The sequence below is a fragment of the Toxotes jaculatrix genome, chromosome 7 (genome assembly GCF_017976425.1).
Source record: "Toxotes jaculatrix isolate fToxJac2 chromosome 7, fToxJac2.pri, whole genome shotgun sequence".
In the NCBI taxonomy this organism is placed as follows: domain Eukaryota; kingdom Metazoa; phylum Chordata; class Actinopteri; family Toxotidae; genus Toxotes; species Toxotes jaculatrix.
In genome coordinates this window covers 24,330,619-24,351,734 of record NC_054400.1, presented here as the reverse complement: position 1 = coordinate 24,351,734, position 21,116 = coordinate 24,330,619, and the positions used below count along the sequence as shown (strand labels likewise).

At 43.9% G+C, this 21,116-nt stretch overlaps 1 protein-coding gene across 3 annotated transcripts in view; it reads right to left on the bottom strand.

Moving 5' to 3' along the window:
• The window catches only part of atp2a2a (ATPase sarcoplasmic/endoplasmic reticulum Ca2+ transporting 2a), a 36,659-nt gene that overhangs the window by 3,080 nt on the left and 12,463 nt on the right, over window positions 1–21,116 (bottom strand). For 2 of the 3 annotated variants that reach the window (XM_041042061.1, XM_041042063.1), the window contains exons 1-19: window positions 19,342–19,941; window positions 18,142–18,159; window positions 17,968–18,050; window positions 15,129–15,233; window positions 13,929–14,067; window positions 7,281–7,361; window positions 6,480–6,565; window positions 5,848–6,312; window positions 4,243–4,331; window positions 3,891–3,993; window positions 3,125–3,256; window positions 2,908–3,027; window positions 2,603–2,821; window positions 2,137–2,472; window positions 1,705–1,925; window positions 1,404–1,606; window positions 1,197–1,282; window positions 979–1,112; window positions 751–868 (exon numbers count right to left, since the gene is read on the bottom strand). In XM_041042061.1, the coding sequence (XP_040897995.1) occupies window positions 751–868; window positions 979–1,112; window positions 1,197–1,282; window positions 1,404–1,606; window positions 1,705–1,925; window positions 2,137–2,472; window positions 2,603–2,821; window positions 2,908–3,027; window positions 3,125–3,256; window positions 3,891–3,993; window positions 4,243–4,331; window positions 5,848–6,312; window positions 6,480–6,565; window positions 7,281–7,361; window positions 13,929–14,067; window positions 15,129–15,233; window positions 17,968–18,050; window positions 18,142–18,159; window positions 19,342–19,459 (2,856 nt within the window). In that variant the 5' untranslated portion in view covers window positions 19,460–19,941. Of the gene's footprint in view, window positions 1–750; window positions 869–978; window positions 1,113–1,196; window positions 1,283–1,403; window positions 1,607–1,704; window positions 1,926–2,136; window positions 2,473–2,602; window positions 2,822–2,907; window positions 3,028–3,124; window positions 3,257–3,890; window positions 3,994–4,242; window positions 4,332–5,847; window positions 6,313–6,479; window positions 6,566–7,280; window positions 7,362–13,928; window positions 14,068–15,128; window positions 15,234–17,967; window positions 18,051–18,141; window positions 18,160–19,341; window positions 19,942–21,116 lie in introns of those variants that run through there. The other variant, XM_041042062.1, reaches the window with a different exon arrangement.

Here is a 21,116-nt window from a genome sequence, read left to right as displayed (position 1 = left end):
GTTAAAGGAATTGTGCGACATATAGATACGGGAATACACAGTTTCACCTTCTTGCCAAGAGTGAGATGAGTCTGACGTCACACTGACCTGTATGGTAAATATGAAGCTACAGCCAGGAGAGGGTTATCTTAGCTTAGCATAAAGGCTGGAAACAAAGGGAAACAGCTAGCCTGGCTCTGTCCAAAGGTAACAAAGTCCACCTACCAGCACCTCCAAACATCACTGGTGTTGCACGTCATATGCTACAGTTAGCAGTTGGTTGGCTAACCTAACAGACCGCTAACTGTAGCTTCACATTCACCATGAATGATATCCTCACTAACTCTCAGCATGAAAGCAAACAACATGTTTATCAAAATGTCAAACTATTCCTTTAAGACACAAACCACATACTGTGATGAGAGTGTCGCAGGTTCAGTTTCAGCCCCCTCACTCTCTCTATCGCCATTTCCTGTCTGTGTCCTTACTGTGACCTATCTAATAACTAAATATACTAAATAAAATATTAAATAATAAAAGAAGATGTGATGATAATTCAGTCTGAATCACAAAGAACGTGTGAGATGCAGCCATCTGTGTGCCACCTTTAAATTCAAGTAATTTTCCTTTATTTCCAACCACAAGGGGGCAGAAAGAGCCACGTAACTCCTGTACCTCAGGATTCTCCAGATGGACCACCAAGCAGCCAGCTCCTGTCTTAATTTTAAATCACATCAATCACATTTACTAAACTGGTTTTGTTAAACTCACAGGCAGAGGTTCCACATAGAGGATGAGGAAGTGCAGGGACATTGAGAGGCAGATGGCCCCCAGCAGCCAAATGTTCTCCCAGGGAGGCATCCGCAGCAGGGACTGGTTCTCTGACAGGCTGGGCAGCAGAGAGAGCACAGGTGTTGATACAATTATACTGCCCTCCATCTTCAGAGTGAGAGTGAGATGAGCTCATGAGAACTTTTCCACTCTGTGAAAGGCACGCACCTGTTCAGGGCATTGCACATCTCAATGGTGACGAGCACAGACAGGGCCATGGTCATAGGGTAGGGCGACTCAAACACGTGGCAGTCCAGGCCGTCAAACTCTGGGTTGTCTGGGCCGCACTGCAGGAAGTGGCTCTGCGGGGAGGAAGGCAGGGGAGTGAAGGGGAGGCGGAGCGCTGAGGGAAGCTGAAGGTCAGTTTCTGAGACAGACAGACTTACCAGCTGGTACAGAGTGAGCTGAGGTCCATCGTCAGAGATTGTAAACCACCAGGCAGCAGCTCCCACCGTGGCTGCTCCCACATAACCTGGGAGAAAAGGCAGCACAATAACACCATCATCAAACGCACATTACCTCAGCAAGCGACTTCATTTATCAAACTGTATGAGGGCAAATTAAAGATCCGTCTGATACTGATTACAACTAACATCCAATTGCTAAGTATCTGAAGAAGAGCCAGCCAGAGATGAGGGGCTCCTTAGCGTTGCGGGGAGGCTTCTCCATGATGTCCAGATCTGGGGGGTTGAAGCCAAGGGCGGTGGCAGGGAGGCCGTCAGTCACCAGGTTCACCCAGAGCAGCTGAACTGGGATCAGAGCCTCAGGGAAACCCAGTGCAGCAGTGAGAAAGATGCTATCAGGAGAAAGGAAATTAGAAAATGCACCAACACACCGCAACAAGTCATCCAGTCAGTCTACTTTAATTCCATCCTCCTACATGGTAAGACTCACCAAACGACCTCTCCCACGTTGGAGGAGATAAGGTATCTGATGAACTGCTTCATGTTGTTGTAGATAGCTCTGCCTTCCTCGACGGCGGCCACAATGGAAGAGAAGTTGTCATCGGCGAGGACCATCTCAGAGGCTGACTTGGCCACGGCAGTGCCAGAGCCCATGGCGATGCCAATCTCCGCCTTCTTCAAGGCAGGGGCATCGTTCACTCCATCACCTGTCTGTAGACCAAACGTTCGTTACAGAGAGCACAGTCCTTTTGTTCTGTGACACCAGCAAATCATCACAATGAACATGATGCTCACAAGTACAACCAAGAAGATATGAACCAAAAATGGATCTAAAACCAACTTTACAACCAAAATGAAAACAATAAATGCTATTTCAAATAAAAGCAAACGCTGCAGAATCAGCTCCCAGACCACTTCATACCATAGCAGTGATCTCATCAAATCCTTGCAGGAACTCAACAATCTTAGACTTGTGGGACGGCTCGACACGGGCAAAACAGCGAGCGTGAGTGACAGCCTCCCGCTGGTCGTAGGGTGAGAGTTCATCAAACTCTCGTCCGGTGAACGCCATGCGCTCAATGTCATCCTCCTCGGTCAGGATGCCGATGCGGCGGCAGATAGCCACAGCTGTGCCCTTGTTGTCCCCAGTGATCATGATGACGCGGATGCCGGCCTGGCGGCACAGCTTGATGGAGGCGGCCACCTCCTGTCTGGGAGGGTCCAGCATTCCGACACATCCGACGAAGGTCAGGTCGGACTGGACACAGTGAGACAGAGACGTGAATGTTTGGTACTAAAAGAGAATACTCTACAAGTAGACACCAAAATACAGAAAACTTGAGTAAAACATCCAAACAAACTGAACCAGAAATTAAGTGAAAATTCACCTCGTACTCAGAGAACCTGGCAGTGTCGGACAGTACCATGTCCTCCATTTTGGGTGGGCTATCTCGTGTGGCGAGAGCCAGGCACCTGAGGGTGTCACGACCGGTCCCGTACTCACGGATCACAGACATTATCTTTTCTTTGATACCTTTGCTGAGGGGAACTTTGCTGTTTCCGACTCTGACATGAGTGCATCTCTCAATGACTCCCTCTGGGGCCCCCTGTGGGGAAGAACAGAGGACGGAAATATTCATAACATGGAAGAAGACTATAAACAAACCGTTAGTACAGGTTTCTTTCAGTATACCTTGACAAACATCTTGCCCATAGAAGAACGAGACTTGTTGGGGGTGCAGTAGACAGACATGGACTTCCTGTCTCTGGAGAACTCAAGGGTGAACTCTTTCCTCATCAGCTGCTTGATCACCTGATCGGACAAAAGGACAGACAGAGTGAGAGAAGCTGCTGAGTGGGAGCAGTGGAAATGTGCAGCGTGAGCAGGTGAGGGACTTGGTGTCACTCACCGAGTTGCAGGCGTTAGCTCTGTCAATCTTGGACAGGCTGTGGACTTCAGTGTCGAAGACGTTCATCTTCTCCACCAGACAGGTCAGTGCTGTCTCTGTGGCCTCACCGACCTTCTCATACACACCTTTCACCTGAGACATCAAAAATGTTCTTATTCATTATTCATCTTTTTTTCCTCTTCAAACCTTACGCACCCGTGGATACATGTGAAGTTTGCCCATAGAGGTTTCTGCTCTATTCATTATTATTTATTATCATTTTATTCCATCACAAAGACACAGAATGAATAACAAAGGAAACCAATCAATGCCCCAGTACAACACCTGTGCACCCGTTAGTGACCTCTGGGGTCACTGACACTTACTACCAAGTAACAAGTCTCCCAAAATGCACATCTCTTGTTTTTTGGTTTTCACATTTTATAAACACAAATCTGCCCCATGTTTTGTGAATCACCCGACCCTGTATAATTTAACCATAGAATAAACTGTCACTTCTAACAAAAGGTTTTTACCCCAGAATACATTCATTACTGAGTTATTAGCCTTCTACAGTTTTCATTATTTATATATTATTTTATTCTATTTATTATTACCATTATTGTTATTGTTATTATTTTAATGAACTTATTTAATCACATTTACTTATTTACCACCCATTTACACCATGTATTGGAGCACTGTAACTTTTCATTACTGTTGTGTAAAGTCCTTCAGGAATGTAATTAAGATCTGAAAAAAAAAAAAAAAATTAAAAGGTTCAGACCTCATTGAAGTCCAGGGAGGAGTCGTTGCACAGGGCACAGATGGTGGCCATTTCAACCAGGGCATCATGCTGGGAGCACTTCACTTGTTTACCATCCTGGTACCTGAGGGCAAGCACAGAGCATTAGCCTGCGAGTGTGTGTGCACTTAATATAACAACAGAAACATTCTCCAGTTCTCCCAATTCTCCCCTCTGCCAGTCTTCATCCTTGCCTCTGCAGGTTTAAATATCATCTTTAAACCCACATTTCCCCTTTAACTTACAATTCCCCTACAATTAAAGTCAATCAGTGAGATATTTCAGCTTTCACCTGGATTTGCTAATTACAGAGTCGGCTGTAAAGTATACTCACACTTCTCCCTCAGGTGCGTAGGTAGAACCTGTGATGGTGAACTCTGACAGAGAGCAGCTGTCACCTTCGGCTTTGTTGATAATGAACATCTACATATCAAAAGAGCAGATGGGATAAAAACAAATGTGAGTTCTTCCAAAAGCTAACATCATTTAATGTCATGTCAGTGCTTTCATCAGCTGCCAGTTTCTTTCCTGACACAGCAGGTGGCAGCAGAAACCACAGAAATCCCAAGTGGACCTGAGGTGTGACAACTCTTTTTTAGACAGTAGATTAGACTGCAGTGTTACAGAGTGTCTCTGTAAGCACCCGGCTGGGTGGCCTGATGCCTAATGTGAGAAAAGGGTGTTTAGTTTCTCTCCGTAAGCAAACAGAAGAGACTGCCAGGGAGCCTGAGTAAAGAGAGAAGCTGCAGTGCCAGGCCTAATTCCACAGGAAGCTTTCATCCTCAAACACATGCACGCACACAGCTAGTCAGGGACTGGTTAAAGATGAGTTAAAGTCAAATGAGCAACCAACTGTCAAATCCTGGTTCTGTCTTTCTCTGACGATTAGAGCAAATGGGTGTTCCCCTTGAATTATTTATGGAGCAATATTTAAAAAAACAAAAAACAAAAAAAACTTTCAAAACTGATCATGGTCAGTAACTAGGGGACTGGGTCAGGTGAGGAGAACGTACTATCAGGAAGCAAAACACTGACGAGACAAGAGAATACTCAACTAGTCTGTAATACAACTGTATGCAGTTTTTTTTCGGCCATTAACTTATGCTGTAGTATTTTCATCTAAATATTTTGGATGTAAATACATAAATGCATGAATGTTTGATACAAAATTCACTAAAAAGTTGTTGTTTTTTACTGTGAGAGCTGTGTAAATACAGTTAGAACAGCTCTTTAAAAGACTTTTGCCTGCATGTCCTGAGTACAAATGTTTTCTCTTTTCAGTGGTTTAATATATGCCTCTCTGTCACTATAAATCACTGAAAACAGCAGTAAGTGCTGAACCATAAGTCTCTTTGATCATGGCCATTACAACATGAGGCCCAAACAAAACAGAGACCCAAACTACTGTTTGATAAAAACTGTAAATGAATGCCACAACTCCAACTCAGGCTATGCCAAAGCTCTGAGAAGGCACTGAACGGGCTACAAAGGAGGATTAAACTTTAATAAATGCTGAAATGTCTTCTTAATGTGGGGCCAAGTAGCACCGGGATGCCACTCACAGGGAGAGAGGAAGAGAGAAAGAAAACTACAGGCTGGCTGCTTTGCAGCTTGGTGACGCAAGGTCAGTTATGCAACAGCAGCACTGCAAGTCATCCAACAGCTCACTGTAGATCAGAGGAGTGGCAGCACGCTGCCGTCTTGTTTAATAGCCTGGATACCTGATCACGAGGAACACTCTACAGTCTCTGTTTGCACAGACAGCATTAGAATTTTAGCTGACAAATGTATTGAAAGTGACTTACGCAGCCACAGTCTCTCTAACTGCTGTCACCTTATCCAAACAACAGGCAGCAACAAAGAAGACAAAGCACTGGCTACCAAACTGCTCAGCAGTGCACCAAAAGTTTGCTTGTGTGTGTGTGTGTGTGTGTCTTACTCTGCAGACAGACATCTGGTTGGTGGTCAGGGTTCCCGTCTTGTCAGAGCAAATGACAGAGGTGCAGCCTAGAGTCTCTACAGAAGGCAGGCTGCGGACGATGGCGTTCTTCTTGGCCATACGGCGAGTGCCCAGGGCCAGGCAGGTAGTGATAACAGCAGGAAGACCCTCGGGGATGGCAGCCACGGCCAGTGCCACGGCGATCTTGAAGTAGTAGACCGCCCCACGGATCCAGGAGCCTCCGTGGACGGGGTCGTTGAAGTGTCCGATATTGATGATCCACACGGCAATGCAGATGAGGGAGATGACCTTGGACAGCTGCTGGCCAAACTCATCCAACTTCTGCTGCAGGGGCGTCTTCTCCTGCTCGGTGGCTGCCATCTCGTCACGGATCTTACCGATCTCTGTGTTAACACCAGTGGCCACCACCACACCCACAGCCTTGCCAGCTGCGATGTTGGTACCCTGAAGTAACACGTACATATACCTAGGCTCAACTACATGTGATAAAATCTCACATCTTCAAATAACAACAGGAGCGAGTTTTTCCAGGAAGTTGACAGAAACTAAACAAACAAGATAAAGGACAGCAGGATGTGTGATAACGTGTACTTGTGTTGAGTTGAGCTTACAGAGAAGAGCATGTTCTTCTTGTCCTGATTGACAGCACGGGGGTCGGGCACGGGGTCGGCGTGTTTGATGACAGAGACAGACTCACCTACAAAGACAACGCAGGGTATCAGTTTAAATCAGTTGGCATTAGTCTCTACAGATGATCACGGGAACAAAGCACGGCCAATTATCTCTACAGAGAGATCTATGGTGCTGATCATTCATGCTGCCTCACTGATCTTTCACATGCTCATGAATGTTTCAATTCAGAACGTGCTAATTGGAAACAGTGTCATGATACACCTCTGGGCTCATTCTGCAGCAGTTCAAATGATTTTGTTCATTATCATCTAGCCATTCTGGATTCATCTATTAATCTTGGATGAGGTTATCTTGGATAACTGTGTGCTCTTATTCTGAAAGAAAGAGGAGAGTCAGTAGAGTTTAAAGCTGGGTAATGTATTTTATCAAAAATATATTTTAAAATAAAAACCACACTGAAGCCTCAACTCAATCAGATTGAACTCAGTGTGTGAACAATTACAACTGCATCTTTAATCCATGATGTTCATAACAGGTAAAGCTAAATTTTAAATTTAGGAGGGGAGGGGCCACAACTTCATGAATAAGGTACACAGTACCTCAAGGTATAGGTGGTGATATTTAAGCACCACAGATTTAAATTTCAGGCTGTGCTAAAAACTTAGTGTGAAATAATAATAATAATAAAATAATAATAATGAAACTGAGAACTGAACTGATAAAAAATGTTACAGGAGAATAATTTGATGGACGTGATATCATCAGCAGAAATGTCTTACCGGTCAGAATGGACTGGTCTACCCTCAGGGTTGTTGATTTGATGGAACAGATACGGATGTCAGCAGGTACCTTGTCTCCAACTATCAACAAGCAGATTCACAATTGGAGACAAAAACATGTCAAATAAAAACGATAAAACATCAAGAACATAAACACAAAATCCACTGGAAATAAAACAACAGTTAAAACCAAGTCTGTGACTGAGAGCTCACGTTAATGACAATGAGCAGAATAAACAGTTGAAACTGTCACAACATTACATGATAGTCAAATGGTAGCACTCCACTAACACCGCAGGTTTGATCCCAGCTGTGTACTGTACTGTACAGTGCTGTATTTGTGTGCACAGGCTAAATGAAGGTTTAACAGATGAGATGTTTTCTATTTTCTGCAGGCAGTAACTTAGCTTTAGTGTAAACTAAACTGATGAAGCACAGCTCATTACAGGGTGGCTGCCGCGCCACACAAACAGCAGAGTGGTGCTGCCATTGCTGTAGGGAAAGAGAAGGAGAGCCAAAGAAAGAGGAGGAAATGAAGGACTTGTGAGCCATAAAAGGCCCGTCTCAAAGGAAAAGGCCAATTTGGGTACATCGAAATTGCAGTGACCTAATTCAGCTTCCTAATGGTACATAAAGGCGATGGAAACTGGGGAAATGGCTCAGGCTATGGCACAGTTTCGTGGACATAGTCTACATATAGGCCTACTTAGTTAAAAATGTAAATTTGTGTCAGATTATTACAAAAGACTCCGACCAAGATCATGGTATAGTTACCCTCCAATCCCCACACAAGCCTGACAGAATCTAACAAAACATTCAGACAAAGTTGTAGTGAAAACAAAAAAAAACAAACTGAAAACAAACAGAGAAAGATTTGATAAAACACACCAGCATCAAGATTCCCATTTGAGGGAACATGGTACGGTAATCCAAAACCCCCCATGCCCTTGAGGGAAGGGAGGGGAAAATAGCAGTGGGACCAACAACACATGCAGCCAAAAATGGGAAAAGCATTTCAATATGTTCCCCAATGTGCTGATCAGGTTTAAATGTGGCCGTATGATGGCAGCTGTTTCCTCATCACTGCCACAGCACAGGAGGAGACAAGGGGACAAAGACCGGGCCCCAGCTCCTCTACATCACCTCCAAGCCTCTAAGTCTAGACACTTGGGACACAAGTCATCATTACTCTGTCCTACCTTACTCCTCTATTAAGTAGCAGACGTCTACACTTCAGTTACAGTTACGTGTATTTCAACACTCTCTGCTCCATGCGTGTGGACTTCTCACTATGATACACAACACTGAGAGAAGTTGGATGATCGTCAACTCATTTGATGCCCTGACAGTGGTGCCAGAAACTCTGATCCGTCAGCAAGTTTTGGCCAATCAAGACATACACTGACAGCTTTTCTGAGAAGGACTAATGTTGCCTCCATCTTAAACCATCTGAGCATGGAACAACAGGCCCGGTGGAAGCTTCACTTCTGAGAAGGTCACGCAACCTGGCTCACAGATGGAGCAATGTGGGCCCAGGGTCATTTATACACAAACTAAGACTACAGCTACAGCTGTACACTGAATATAGGGACTCATCTCATAGCAACTCTTCATTTTCTTTAGTGAAACAATCCCATCCCTTTAAAAGATTAAAAGGATTACCCTTTGCTGCACCACAGGAACAAAAAAGTGAAATGTTTTCCTTAGAAGCCAAAAGGCTTTACAATTACATCCTTGATGGTTGTGTAATACTTCCTGTGCTAAGTCATTACTTTTGAAGAAATACAACCTCTGAGAGAGTGCTGAGCCAAGAAACATGGCTGGAGGGACAGGCCTCTAACAATGGTGAGAGCTGATGTTCTCATATAAAGAAACCAGTGCTTAGTGTTAAAACCCTGTGACACTGTGAAACACTGGACCTGTCCCGAGGCTGTGTTAGACTGCAGACCTGCTCTGATGAAGTGTCTGTGTATATCATCTGTCCCTTTGTGTCAACATCCTACTTGGTTGCAGTCCCAGCACCTCCTCAGGCATGACCACTTTTTCACCTTTGTGCTTGCCAACAGGTCATACAGTCCACAAATTTCACAGTGACAAAAGCTCAGCCCTGCTGATACATTGCACCCAATATGAGTCCCAGAGGTGCCTTATAAACAGACCTTTCAACAGCAGGCAAGGCAGCGACTGGACCGGAGGCGGTCAGCTTTGACTGGCACCTGCCTCTGCCGTGTGTTAGGTGACGGAGCGTGGTCGGGCAGGCCAGGCTTCCTCGGGGGCCAGCCAGGAGCATACATGTGCTGATGGCAGCTGAACAAAAGGCTGACCTTCTGTCATGTTGAGAGGGCCATTTCAGAGCAGTCAACAGGTGAAGCATCCAGCAGCTTTCCAACACAGCTCCTACTGATTAACTCACCATCTGCATTTACACGTGTGCAATTACTAAAACACTCTGTCCAAATGGATATGTTATTAAAAACAGGTTAAACTCTAACCTTTCACCGCCTGATCTTCTCTGCTCAGTGTAGATTTTGTCCTTCTAACCTTTGGAAGCCCAGTGAGCTACAGAAGTTCCTGTTACCATGACTCAACACAATCAATAAGGAAATAAAACTGATTATCATCTTGTTTCTGCAAACGTGGCTTTTACATGGGTGCTTACATTACACTTCCGTCTGTATTACAACTGCATTTTTGGTGTGCATCTATAGGTTACTGTGCATACCACTGAGGGCAGGAATCATAGTTTTTTTTGCCCCCCCCCCTCCTTTTAGTAAATGACCAAAGTCGCGAGTGAGTTTCAGTATTTTATTAGCAAACAGGAGCAGAATAAGTAATGTTTAGTTAGCAGTTGGCTGGTGTGAGCGATGAACCAATATTTACCAACAGCTGTCTAGTTTCTTGACTTCCTGCTGTTACACTGTCAGAGATACAAACACGTGTCAGCTGACTTTGGGAGCTGATCCTCACCTACGACCTCAGTTATGTAAGCGCCTTCTCCACCCTGTCTCCTTGAGCTCCCTGCTTTGCCTTTGTCTGTTATGAATCTTAAGCAGCAGCAGCAGCAGCAGGCTGGGTCTCCACATGGCATGCAACTGTTTCCGTTGCCATAGTAACAAAACTTGTTGCTCCCAGGACTGGGAGCACTAAAACTCCTGTCAAAATTAACTGGGGGTTTTAGCAGAGTGTCGCAAAAAATTACATGTACGATAAGGACAACGCAATCAATCCTGGAGTGAAATCAATAACAAGATTTCACACAATACACTGAAAAGAGCATTCGGCACAGCCCACACATATGTGCTGCAAACAAATTAAGAATCTGAACTTTGGACTTCTGATTCTCTGATGCTGTAGTTACAGAGGAAAAACACATGGTGAAAGCCAGCAGGCATTAAAGAAAAAATGTCAACACACTGAATGTAATGGAAACATCACACAGAACGTAATTCTGTATTTAACTTGTCGTTGCAGCCATAGAAATACTAACAATCCGTTTAAATTTAGATTTTATAGCTTAGTTTCATAAAAAAAAAAAAAAAGGGGGGACAACTACAAATGACAGGACAGAGGTGTCCATTCTTCTCATGTCTTGAGGTCAGCACTTTCAGTCGTGGTGTCTCGTTAAAATCTTTCTTGGGTTAAAGTCTGACCTCTCACCATCTCATCTATATCCAGACAGCATAGCGTGGATTCCCAGCAGTCAGTGCACTAAATGACTTAAGGTTAACAAGACTGGTGCAGTGGGTCTGTGTGTTTACAGATGTAGTTTATGCAGAGCCTGACAAGCATACTTGTCCAGCTGATCAGCACCTTCGACCTACACTGTTTAGCTTGAATGAAAACCTCTCTGTCCTTCTGCTGGACTTCACTACGTATGAGGTTTTTGCATTTCTAAAGCCTGATTCCCTGGTTGGCAAGATGAGACCATTTCTCTCTGACTTGCTGACAAGTAAGGAACCTTTGCCAAAAGACAGTCCCTCACTGACAATGGACGCTTGCCAGACCACATTAAATGCCACATACTATCCATGGTGTCTGGAATCTTAGTGGAGGGTGCGGGTGCTGATGGGTAGGGTCGCTGTGCATTGAACATGGTGGGGTGGAACGGTTATCCACAAAGCGCTTCCCTATAAGGTCATCTCTCTCCAACACAATGAGAATAGATGAGAGATCCTCCCCCTTATACACCCCCCCCGCACACACACAAGCCCCCGTCACTACCAGACTACACAACTTCACAGGCAGCAGAGAACAAACCCACTGAGCTCTGAGAAAAGGCCAACGTCCAAATCGGCAAGTTCTCAACACCAAACTGTAAACTGACAGCAGACAGTGGGTGCTGTCTTATGACAAGGCCTTAAAACCCTCTGGAAGGAGCCAGTGAACTCCACACATTATCAGCTCATGTCATTTTGAGGGGTTAGTTAAGTGGGACAAGGTAATCCCTTATCAGATTTTGGCTGTTGGCACTTGCCCATCCTTAAACCAGCACAAATCTAGATTCTAGTAAAAACCTGGTAAATCTGATGATTTGAGAATCTAAATTATCCAAGCAAACTCACTGATCTGGATGTCCTGAATGTCAGTGAGATCATTTCAGGAACAAATCAAAGGCTAGGATTGATGTACCATGATTTAGCTGAGCCACATTGTTGTGAACAAGTATTTTATCAATGTGACAAGAGCCGTCAGAGGACTCCACAGGAGGGCAGGCTGGACCGAGCCCAGCACAGGCAGCTGACATCCGCCTTCAATTCTTCAACTGCTTCAGGATCAGATTTGAAAACACTAAAACTACAAAGATAATATCAAGCGTTAAACGATTTAGCTTAGATAAAAGTTTGAGAGATACATAACAGAGAATGTTATTTCCATGACATTAATCAAATTTCAGTAAGCATGCGACTGTGAGGCTGATAAGTGATGAGATGTGAGTAGGAGGCAGTGTTCAAACCCACAGCGGCACCCTGAAAGAGAGCAGCACAGATTGGCTGCAGGCTATTCTTCTCACGGCTGAAGTAGCCACAGAGGACTCGTCTCTCTGTGTCCTCTACCTCGGCTCAGCAGCCAGCCGGCCAGCATCTGCGTCATCACACTCCTCCTCTGCATGGCAGGGGTCACTTTGGAGCTTCAGGAAAATAATCATAAAATGGGAGCCTGACAGGAACCATTGTAAAAGATATTCGGACGCTTTGGGAGGTAAGCTGAGGCTGATGAACTTCTCCTGACTGCAGGAGAAAGTTTTGCTGACTGCTGGGCTGCATTTCTGAGTAAGCCTTGTGCTACTGACAGCAAAGCCTCCAGCCATCTTCATCAAGAGTTTCTGAATAACTAGGTCTCTAATATACAAGAGGAGAGCACATCTGACTCACAAGTTTCTCTTTAAACTGGAGCCAAATAATTAAGCTCTCCACGCTTAGCTTCTTTTGCAACTTATAATCAAAATGTTATGATTAGCCCTGTCAACCCAAAACTAATTATATACAGTACATAAACATATTAAAACAGAAAAAACCCAGTGGAGTTTAAATCCCTGTACAGTCCTGCTCCGTTTGCCCTTGTCAAGGTTACTGAGGAGTCCTGCTGAACGCTGTCCCACGTCACCCACTGTAGCAATGCTTCCCAGAGCAGGATGGGAGGGGCATGCCATGCACAGGGTGGGACTAGACACCTGTCATCTTCACGACTGTCACTGCCTCTATAAATACTGCATTCCATAATCTAAATGGCCAATGACAGCTAAAAATAAAAGCTACCACTATGCACAGAAAAACTATGCATCACTTTAGTGGCTTAGGGTTAAACCGAGTACCAAGATAACGCTAGTGTTTGAAGGACTCCAGCATTCCTCCACACATCCGTCTCTGTTCATCCCTCTGCAGAATTATGTGTGTGTGTGTCTGGGCCATGGAGGAAACGGCACTCTTAAAAAAAAAAAAAAAAAAAAAATCAAAGCTTTACATCCTCAGGATTTCAGCTGCTGAAATACGCTGACTGGACCTCAGCAGTATGAATCACTCCAGAGCTCAGTTCACTTACTGCATGGTGAAAAAAAAAGAAAAATCAGAGAGTTGGGATGAACTGTGAGGATGCAGTGGCAGCACGTCACTTGAACAAATACACACAAACGTGTGCATGCGCACACACACACACAGTAAATTGGGCCTTAACATTTGCGCTCGCCCTTTGTGACACTGGGTTAATAAGAATATCTCAAAATACATTGTTCTTGCAGGGTGTGTCACCTCTGCAGTGGCACTTTGGGGATGGGGGAGGTTTCAGCTCGAGCTTGTGCTAAATGTGATCCATGACCATACCTGGGCTCATTTGATCTGTCAGCCGAAGGCTTTATCGGAGCCTCAGTCAAACACAGGCGAGGAACCATCATATGAAAACATCAGATCTCTTCTTTGATCTCCAAAATAAGAAAACTGCATATGGACAAATACCCTCTTTCACTGAAAAAATTCTTGATAGAAGCTGCCGTGGCATTAAACTGCCAATTCTCCTTGAATTTCAAGGTTTCTTCTTATCTGGTTCATGTGATATCCAGAAGTTTCTTTTGCCAAAGAGACGTCTACATATCAAACCAACATCTAAACCTAAGGTTGTGTCTGTTTAAAGATGCAAAAGAGAAAGTCAACTTACCAGCAACCTCTACGATGTCACCAGGCACAATGTCTCTGGCCTTGATCCTCTGCACAGTTTTCCTGTCCTGCCGGTAGACTTTCCCCATCTCAGGCTCATACTCCTTAAGTGCCTCAATGGCATCCTCAGCATTGCGTTCCTGGTGAGGTGAAAATGAGATTTAGTGCCATCATTTCTCAGCGGCTCTGAGATGAGCCGATAATATCACACAAACTCACGCGTGCCTGTTCTTGGTTCTGCTAAACCAAACAGAAAGAGAGCATTTGTGTTTGAAGAGGCACTGATTATTCTAAGTAGACTGGTTTTATTAAGTATAAGAAAATGGGAATACACACACACACACACACACAAAAAAAAGTATATATATATATGAAACATCATTTTCTGCCCTTTTGACGTTTTCCAATTTTTCCCCTCACCAGCATCTTCATCAGTAAGAGCACCACATCACTCAGAGCAGACTGCCCACATATTTTAAAAATATGTAAGCAAGATGACAACTTATGAACGGTTTCTTTTCAATAGGAAGACGTCTTTGAGACAAACTTGAGACAAAAATAACTTTCAGTGAAGAGTGTTTATCTACAGTGCCAGTCAAGTAGAACAAATGACAAAACGTACAAATTGCAGCAGGCTGCCACACCGATGGAGACGTTTAATTCAACAGCACTGGGCCATGATGTTCATTTTCAAAAGTCTTGTCATTGACTTATACCCATATTCAGCTGTGTCATTACAGCAACATTAGAGCACCAGCAACAGCTTTGACACAATCTCTAGATCACTAATGTCTGTTCTCATTGGTGGCAGCACTTCAGATTGACATATATATATATATATACACACTCTGCTGCCAAGTGCATTGGTTTCACTCGTTATGCAATACAAACAAGTCTTTCTGTCAAAACTGCATCAGAGGGGTGTCGAATCAACACTTTGCACTCTGCAGTTCACGACAATGCTGCCTTCATCATGATCGGCTAGATAAAGGCAGCCTAATTATAAGAAGACTGTTGTCTCTCTTACAGAAAATACTTCATTTAGCTGTGTTGTGATTTACTTCAACAAAAATGTATTAAATTTGCAGATTCAAAGCTAGAATAAGAAAATCACAGTGATTTCCAGGCCTATTCCTCTGATACAGAGGAGATGGAGTGGGATTTAAATACAGTGACTTCCCAGGATGTGAAAGTTTCTCACCTGCCACACACCAACGATGGCATTGGCTATAAGAATGAGTAGGATTACAAAAGGCTCCACAAAGGCTGTGATGGTTTCTTCCCCTTCCTCAAACCAGGCCAGGACCTGAAAACAGTACGAGAACCAAACCTTTATTTGACATTTTGACATTTCACAGAGCAAGCAGGTGTCAGATAACTACAAGGAGTATGAAAATCATGAAGGAAACACTTTCTCTTAACAGATAAACTGCTAAAAAAACAAATAAATAAAAATCACACCCCTGATAAATGAGAGACATGCTGTCTACAGTCACAAATTGTGCATTCAAATGAACAGGACAGGTTTTTATCTCTTAAATGGACATTTTTGACAGCAGTGTTTCATTTCAGTAATGTAAAGGTTTAACTGTTTCTCATCTGCCAAAGGATTCACATCAAAGCCAGAGACTGTTCATTGCTGAGGATCGTCCCACACATTTCTTACATAAAACTTCCTGTACTGTGGGGAAAAAAAAAATCATATCATACAGCTACACCTAAATACTATATATCATATCTGAACTAAACACTTTCCTTTCTTCAGTCTAAATTTTGGTAACACAACAACAGTACTTTAGTCTTCAGCGGTTAACAACTGACCATTTATTTAAGGAACACTAGCAATCCATTTATTCCATTCACTGTGGGCAACTGTTGCTATTCTCCTGTGGATATTTCTAATCACTGTGCGAACATTGCACAGCCCATCTGATGTGTACGAATGGAAGATTCTTGATAAGCATTGGATTTCCTAACACAAGAAGATGGAGGAAACTCATGTTGACACATTCAGACCTTTATTAAGTGGAACTACTTAAACCTTTTCATTTCAGACAGTGATAAATTGATGTCTTAATGGGATACTGAAGGGCTGGTCTCATCACTGCTGCCTGTGTTATACTAGATCCATCTCACTGCCAGAAAAAAAAAACTCTCCAGCACTAAAACATCGTGACCTGGAGTCTCATTTAGCTTGTTGTTCCTGAGAAAATCGTCCTAAAATTATCCTGTGTGTCACAAGCAATTAGTTAATGGCCCATACCGTAATAAAGCTATCAACCTCAGTGAGACCTAAATAATCTGGCTGTGTTGGATGCCAAAGACTCTTTATATGACATAACTAAAATGGCAAGCATTACTCTTAATAGTGGTGTCAGTATAGAAGCACAGGGCTCAAGAGGACCCTACTGTATGTCACAACACAGCCAAGAGATTTACATCTCTCCTATCTATACTAGGGCTGCAACTAACAACCCCTTTCATTATGGCTGAGTCTGTCACTTACTTTGATAAATAGATAAGTTTTTTATAATATTAAATTTCAGATAATATTCATTCAGAAAATCTCCAGTTTTCAGAGCTCAAGGTGACATCTTTATATGTCTTGTTTTGTCCAACCAACAGACAAAACCCAACAATATTCAGTTCACACTTACATAAAACTGACAAAAGCAGCAAATTCTTACACTGGAGGAGCTGCAACAAGAGAATGATGGACATTTCTGCCTTAGTTCATTTACTGATAATGATGGTTTGCAATTACTTTTCTGCCCCATGAAATAATCGATGAATTGGCTAATTGTTTCAGCCCTAACATTTAGACAAACATTTATATGTGATTCTGATTTGCTTCCAAATTCCTTCAGGTATATATTAAACTATGGTAGTGTATAAATTTATGTTGAGGTGGGTGTGCACGTTTGTCTGATGAGAACCCTCCCACTGAGGGGTGAGGGCCCAAATTTGGTCTTGAGTGGTGCTCTGTTCCCCTGTCAGACAGCAGCCAGTGACACCTCTGTATCACCTGACTGGGCACTACACACTACATACCAACTCTCTCTCTCTCACACACACACACACACACCGCATGCACAGGGGGCCTCTGTTATCAAAATGTTGTGCAGACATCTGTTAATGTAGTGTGCAGCTGATTCAAAGAACATCGAAAAAGTAATGGTGCAAAAATGAATCACACAATGCCAAAGGTTAATTTGAATTTTTGATCCACCACAGAAAAAAAAACAAAACAATACATGCCTGTTTGGCTTCAAATTTTTCATATTCTTTTTGATTTATCTTTTGAATGGGCTCGGACACACACTGATGATGCTGTTACATAATCAGTCCACTATCAAACATTTATCTCTCTAGCACCAAAAGTCAGAGTCCCAGGGGAGACCAGGGTAAGTCATTACACAGCAGCCGTGCTTGACGACTCAAATGTCTTACTTGGCACATGGTGATTGCAACTCAATGCTGCTACTGCTGTTGTCACCATTCCTCAGATGGGTCGCTAGCCTTCTCAGCTGTTTAGCTCCCTAATATGTGAGTGTAACCTCAGCCGGGTTATACAAACTGAAGACGTTAACACTTCAGCACTATGCAATGCATAAACTGTCCCCTGCCATTCATCACACCGGGCTTTGTAATAATAATCCTGTCTGCAGTTCTGACATCACGTAAACACTCTTTAAGTGTCAGAGGTGGGAAGAGAAAGCTATTTGTAGGACGCAGTAACTCGTATTAGATTCCCTTAAATTTTTAGATTATATGTACGTCATCTCTCTGGTTCACGCAACACAGGAGGAAGTAACAGCGAGAATGAAACGAATCAGCTGGTCAAGACATGACATAAATTCATTATGTCAAAAGCACAGGAGGTGTCCCAAAAGTCTTACTGCAGTTCCATTCAATGAGTTCACAATGAACGGAATACAAGCCTACATGGTGCACAATAGAGTGATAAATACTGCATTCTCAACAGGACTGTGTTGTTCCCAACAGGACACACACACACACAAATCTAGAGGTATACTTACAAAAGATATACATGCAGCCAGCAGAAGAATTCGAACAAGTAAATCTTCAAACTGTTCAAGGACAAGCTCCCATAAAGATTTCCCTGCAGAGAAAGGAGTTGGTTAAAAACAATCCATCACAGAAAGCTGCTATCATAACCTGACAGTAACAGTATCAGTGACAGTAGTGATTACCTTCTTCAGCAGGTAACTCTGTGCGTGTGTGTAGACGGGAAAGTCGATCCAGGGATGGCACAGGGAACAGACAAAGAAAGGAAAAGGCAGGTGAGTGATGTATAAATACTTGTATATTTCTAGGCAGGTGGATGGAAACATTTTTAGCCAGTTTCCTGATGGGGAAGTGACTCCTACAACAAAAGAAGTTCAGTGTGTTCTGTGAGACCGAGGAGTGTTAACTCGAGCGAGTCAAATCTCAGACTTACACAAGTTGGTGTCAAAACAAAACCACCAGCATATTCCCAGTTTCACTTCACATTTCACTAACTGATGATTTAGTCACACATACTGTATAATGGGGGAAGTTCTGTCCTGTGTTTTTATACTGATGTAGTGGAGCTGTGTGTGACTTTGTTTGACCATTATAATTCAGTATAAACGAGAACCAACCATACTGCTATCATTTAAGATCCCATTCAGATATCAGGCTTTCAGTTCTAAATATGGAATATAAAACAACTTCCTGAAGACTCATTACACAATGGGAACACTCCAATCAATGTAAAGGTCAGGGTGACTTAAGGGGAGGGGGGGTATACCCTCCATGACCTCCCAGGTGATATTAATATGAAACAGCTGTTTAGGCCTGGGACAAGAGAGATTAACTTAGCCAGATAACGTTACTCCAGTGATCCCGTGGCCACTGTTCATTGTCAAATGCCTGCTGGATGTCCGGGCACATGTGCTGCATGTGCTGCACTCCTGCTCTGAGGAACATCCAGCCAGGCTGGATGTGTTCAGCGAAGCCGAGCTGTTCAACCATGTCACCATTTTTTTTTTTTTTTTACAACCACCGTCAACAATGTCACAACCATGCTATGTTCAACAGCGTTATCACTGTCCACAGTGTCACCACGGTACAACGCTACACACTGATGCAATGTTCAGAGGTGTTACAGTAACTAACAACGCTACAGTGCAGGTCTAAGTAACCGTTAGTGTGTTACTGTGTGTGAGCTGGGAAACCCTCGAGGTCACCGGTGATGACGTCAGCCGAATCGCGGCTCGGAGCCCGGTGCACCGGCCGGCTGAAGGCGCTGAGGACTTTTACCCCGCACACTGAACGCTGTGTTACAATGACAAGACATTTTTGAACCGCGTCTCATTCACGGCGGCGGCGTCGTCTGTGGTGCGGTGCTGCGCTTTCAGTTGTCGTACCGTTTAGGCCCCATTTCTCCCGCTGCCGTTTCACCTCGTCCAGGGAAAGTCCTGTGCTTTCATTGACGCAGAAATAACTGTAAACTTCTTCCACACTCTTCGTGTGAGCGTTCTCCATGGCGGACAGACGGCTCCTTCCCACACAGCTTCACCCAAAAAAATAAAACACGCTGCCGCACGACACCTCCGGCTACTTTACAACTGTCAGTACTTTCAAAGGAATAAGGAGTTTGCCAACTGAGAGCTGAGCATTCACACTCGGGTAGCTATCGACAGCTATTGGCCGCGGTCTAACGTGTCCCACCGGACACTGTTAAGATTCTTCACGGGAATCACGGGGGGAAATGTTCCTCTTCTCTGTCTGGATGAAGATTACTCTGAGCGCCCTCTTATCTCCGAAAATGGTGGAAAAGTGTCTGCAGCAGTGTCCCGTGTTGAGGACTGCATTCACCCGGTCCGGTCCGGTCCTCCTGAGTGCTACCGTGCCGTACCCTGCCTCACCGTGGCGCAGCTCTCTGTGGCTCCACACGGTGCTGACAGTCTGGTTTTATTAAAGCGCCTCACTGCTGCCCCTCTTCCCTGCGCTGCATGTGGACTAATGCCATTGGACGAACAGTGTCAGCTACGTTCAAACCTGGGAAACACGAAAAAACAGCACAGGAAGTAACCAGGAAGTGAAAAGCTGGAGCTCACACCCGCTTATTCCACCAAAAGCCCTGTGGTTTCTGTTGTATGTAAACTGACAGTCTGGGGTTAGTTTGTATTCATTTTTAGTGTTTCCTGTTGCCTACCACATCGGTTTCAGTGTAGCTGGCTGGTTACTGTAAATAATGTTTGTGAGAGACATTAGAGGCTTTATTTAAAAAGCCACGTATTCTGACAACAAGAAAAAAGACAGCTTCCTTTTTAATGATTCCGTTGAGACAAAGATGTCCCGTGTTGGCCAGTGTCCATGTTGCAACAGAACCAGTGTGAGAACACTGTTCCCACATTAAACACGTTTGCCATGTTGGTGTTGCACACAGTGCTCTGACCACACACAGTTAAGTAAAACCTGCTTGTCTAGATTCACCCACCACTTTACACAAATCCCTCAGACTACAGGCATCCCATTAGAGAAGCGCCATGTCTTATTGTATTACTGCCTCATTTACACATGACTGTGGGCCCCTGGTTTTCTTTGGCAGGAATGAGTTCATGCTCAGAGTAGAGAACAAAAAGACGAGCCACAGATCAACGTCTCAGGGACGTCACGGCTACACAAAAGATTCACACCAGCTAGGGCCAAAGACATACCAGTACCATTCCAGAAATGATTAATGAAGCCAGACCATACCTGATAAATCAGCTACATCTGCATTACAGCTATAAAGACAGGCAATTTGCTATAGATTTGTGAGGGCACCAGGTCAACCCACCACCACACATTGTGTTCTTTAGGAGGTCTCATTGTCAGCTGTCTTACAGGACAAGGCATGCATCATCTGTTAGCACGTCTTAATAAGGCCCCAAGAAGCACAAAGTGCTGTAACAGTAATAACATAGAAGTGGCCAGTTGGACACCAAGCTGCCTTTTACAATGCACACTTGATCCGTTTGGCACAAGAGCCACTAACACTGGCTGTCAACAGCAGATTACGTTTCTGTGGGAGAGATGGTGGGATCCTGAAACATCCGAGAAGACATTTGTTGGGAACAACATGGGACACTCACACCACCGTCTATGTTCGCAGAAGTGTGTGCCACATTATTTCTTCAAAAAAGGGAATTATACT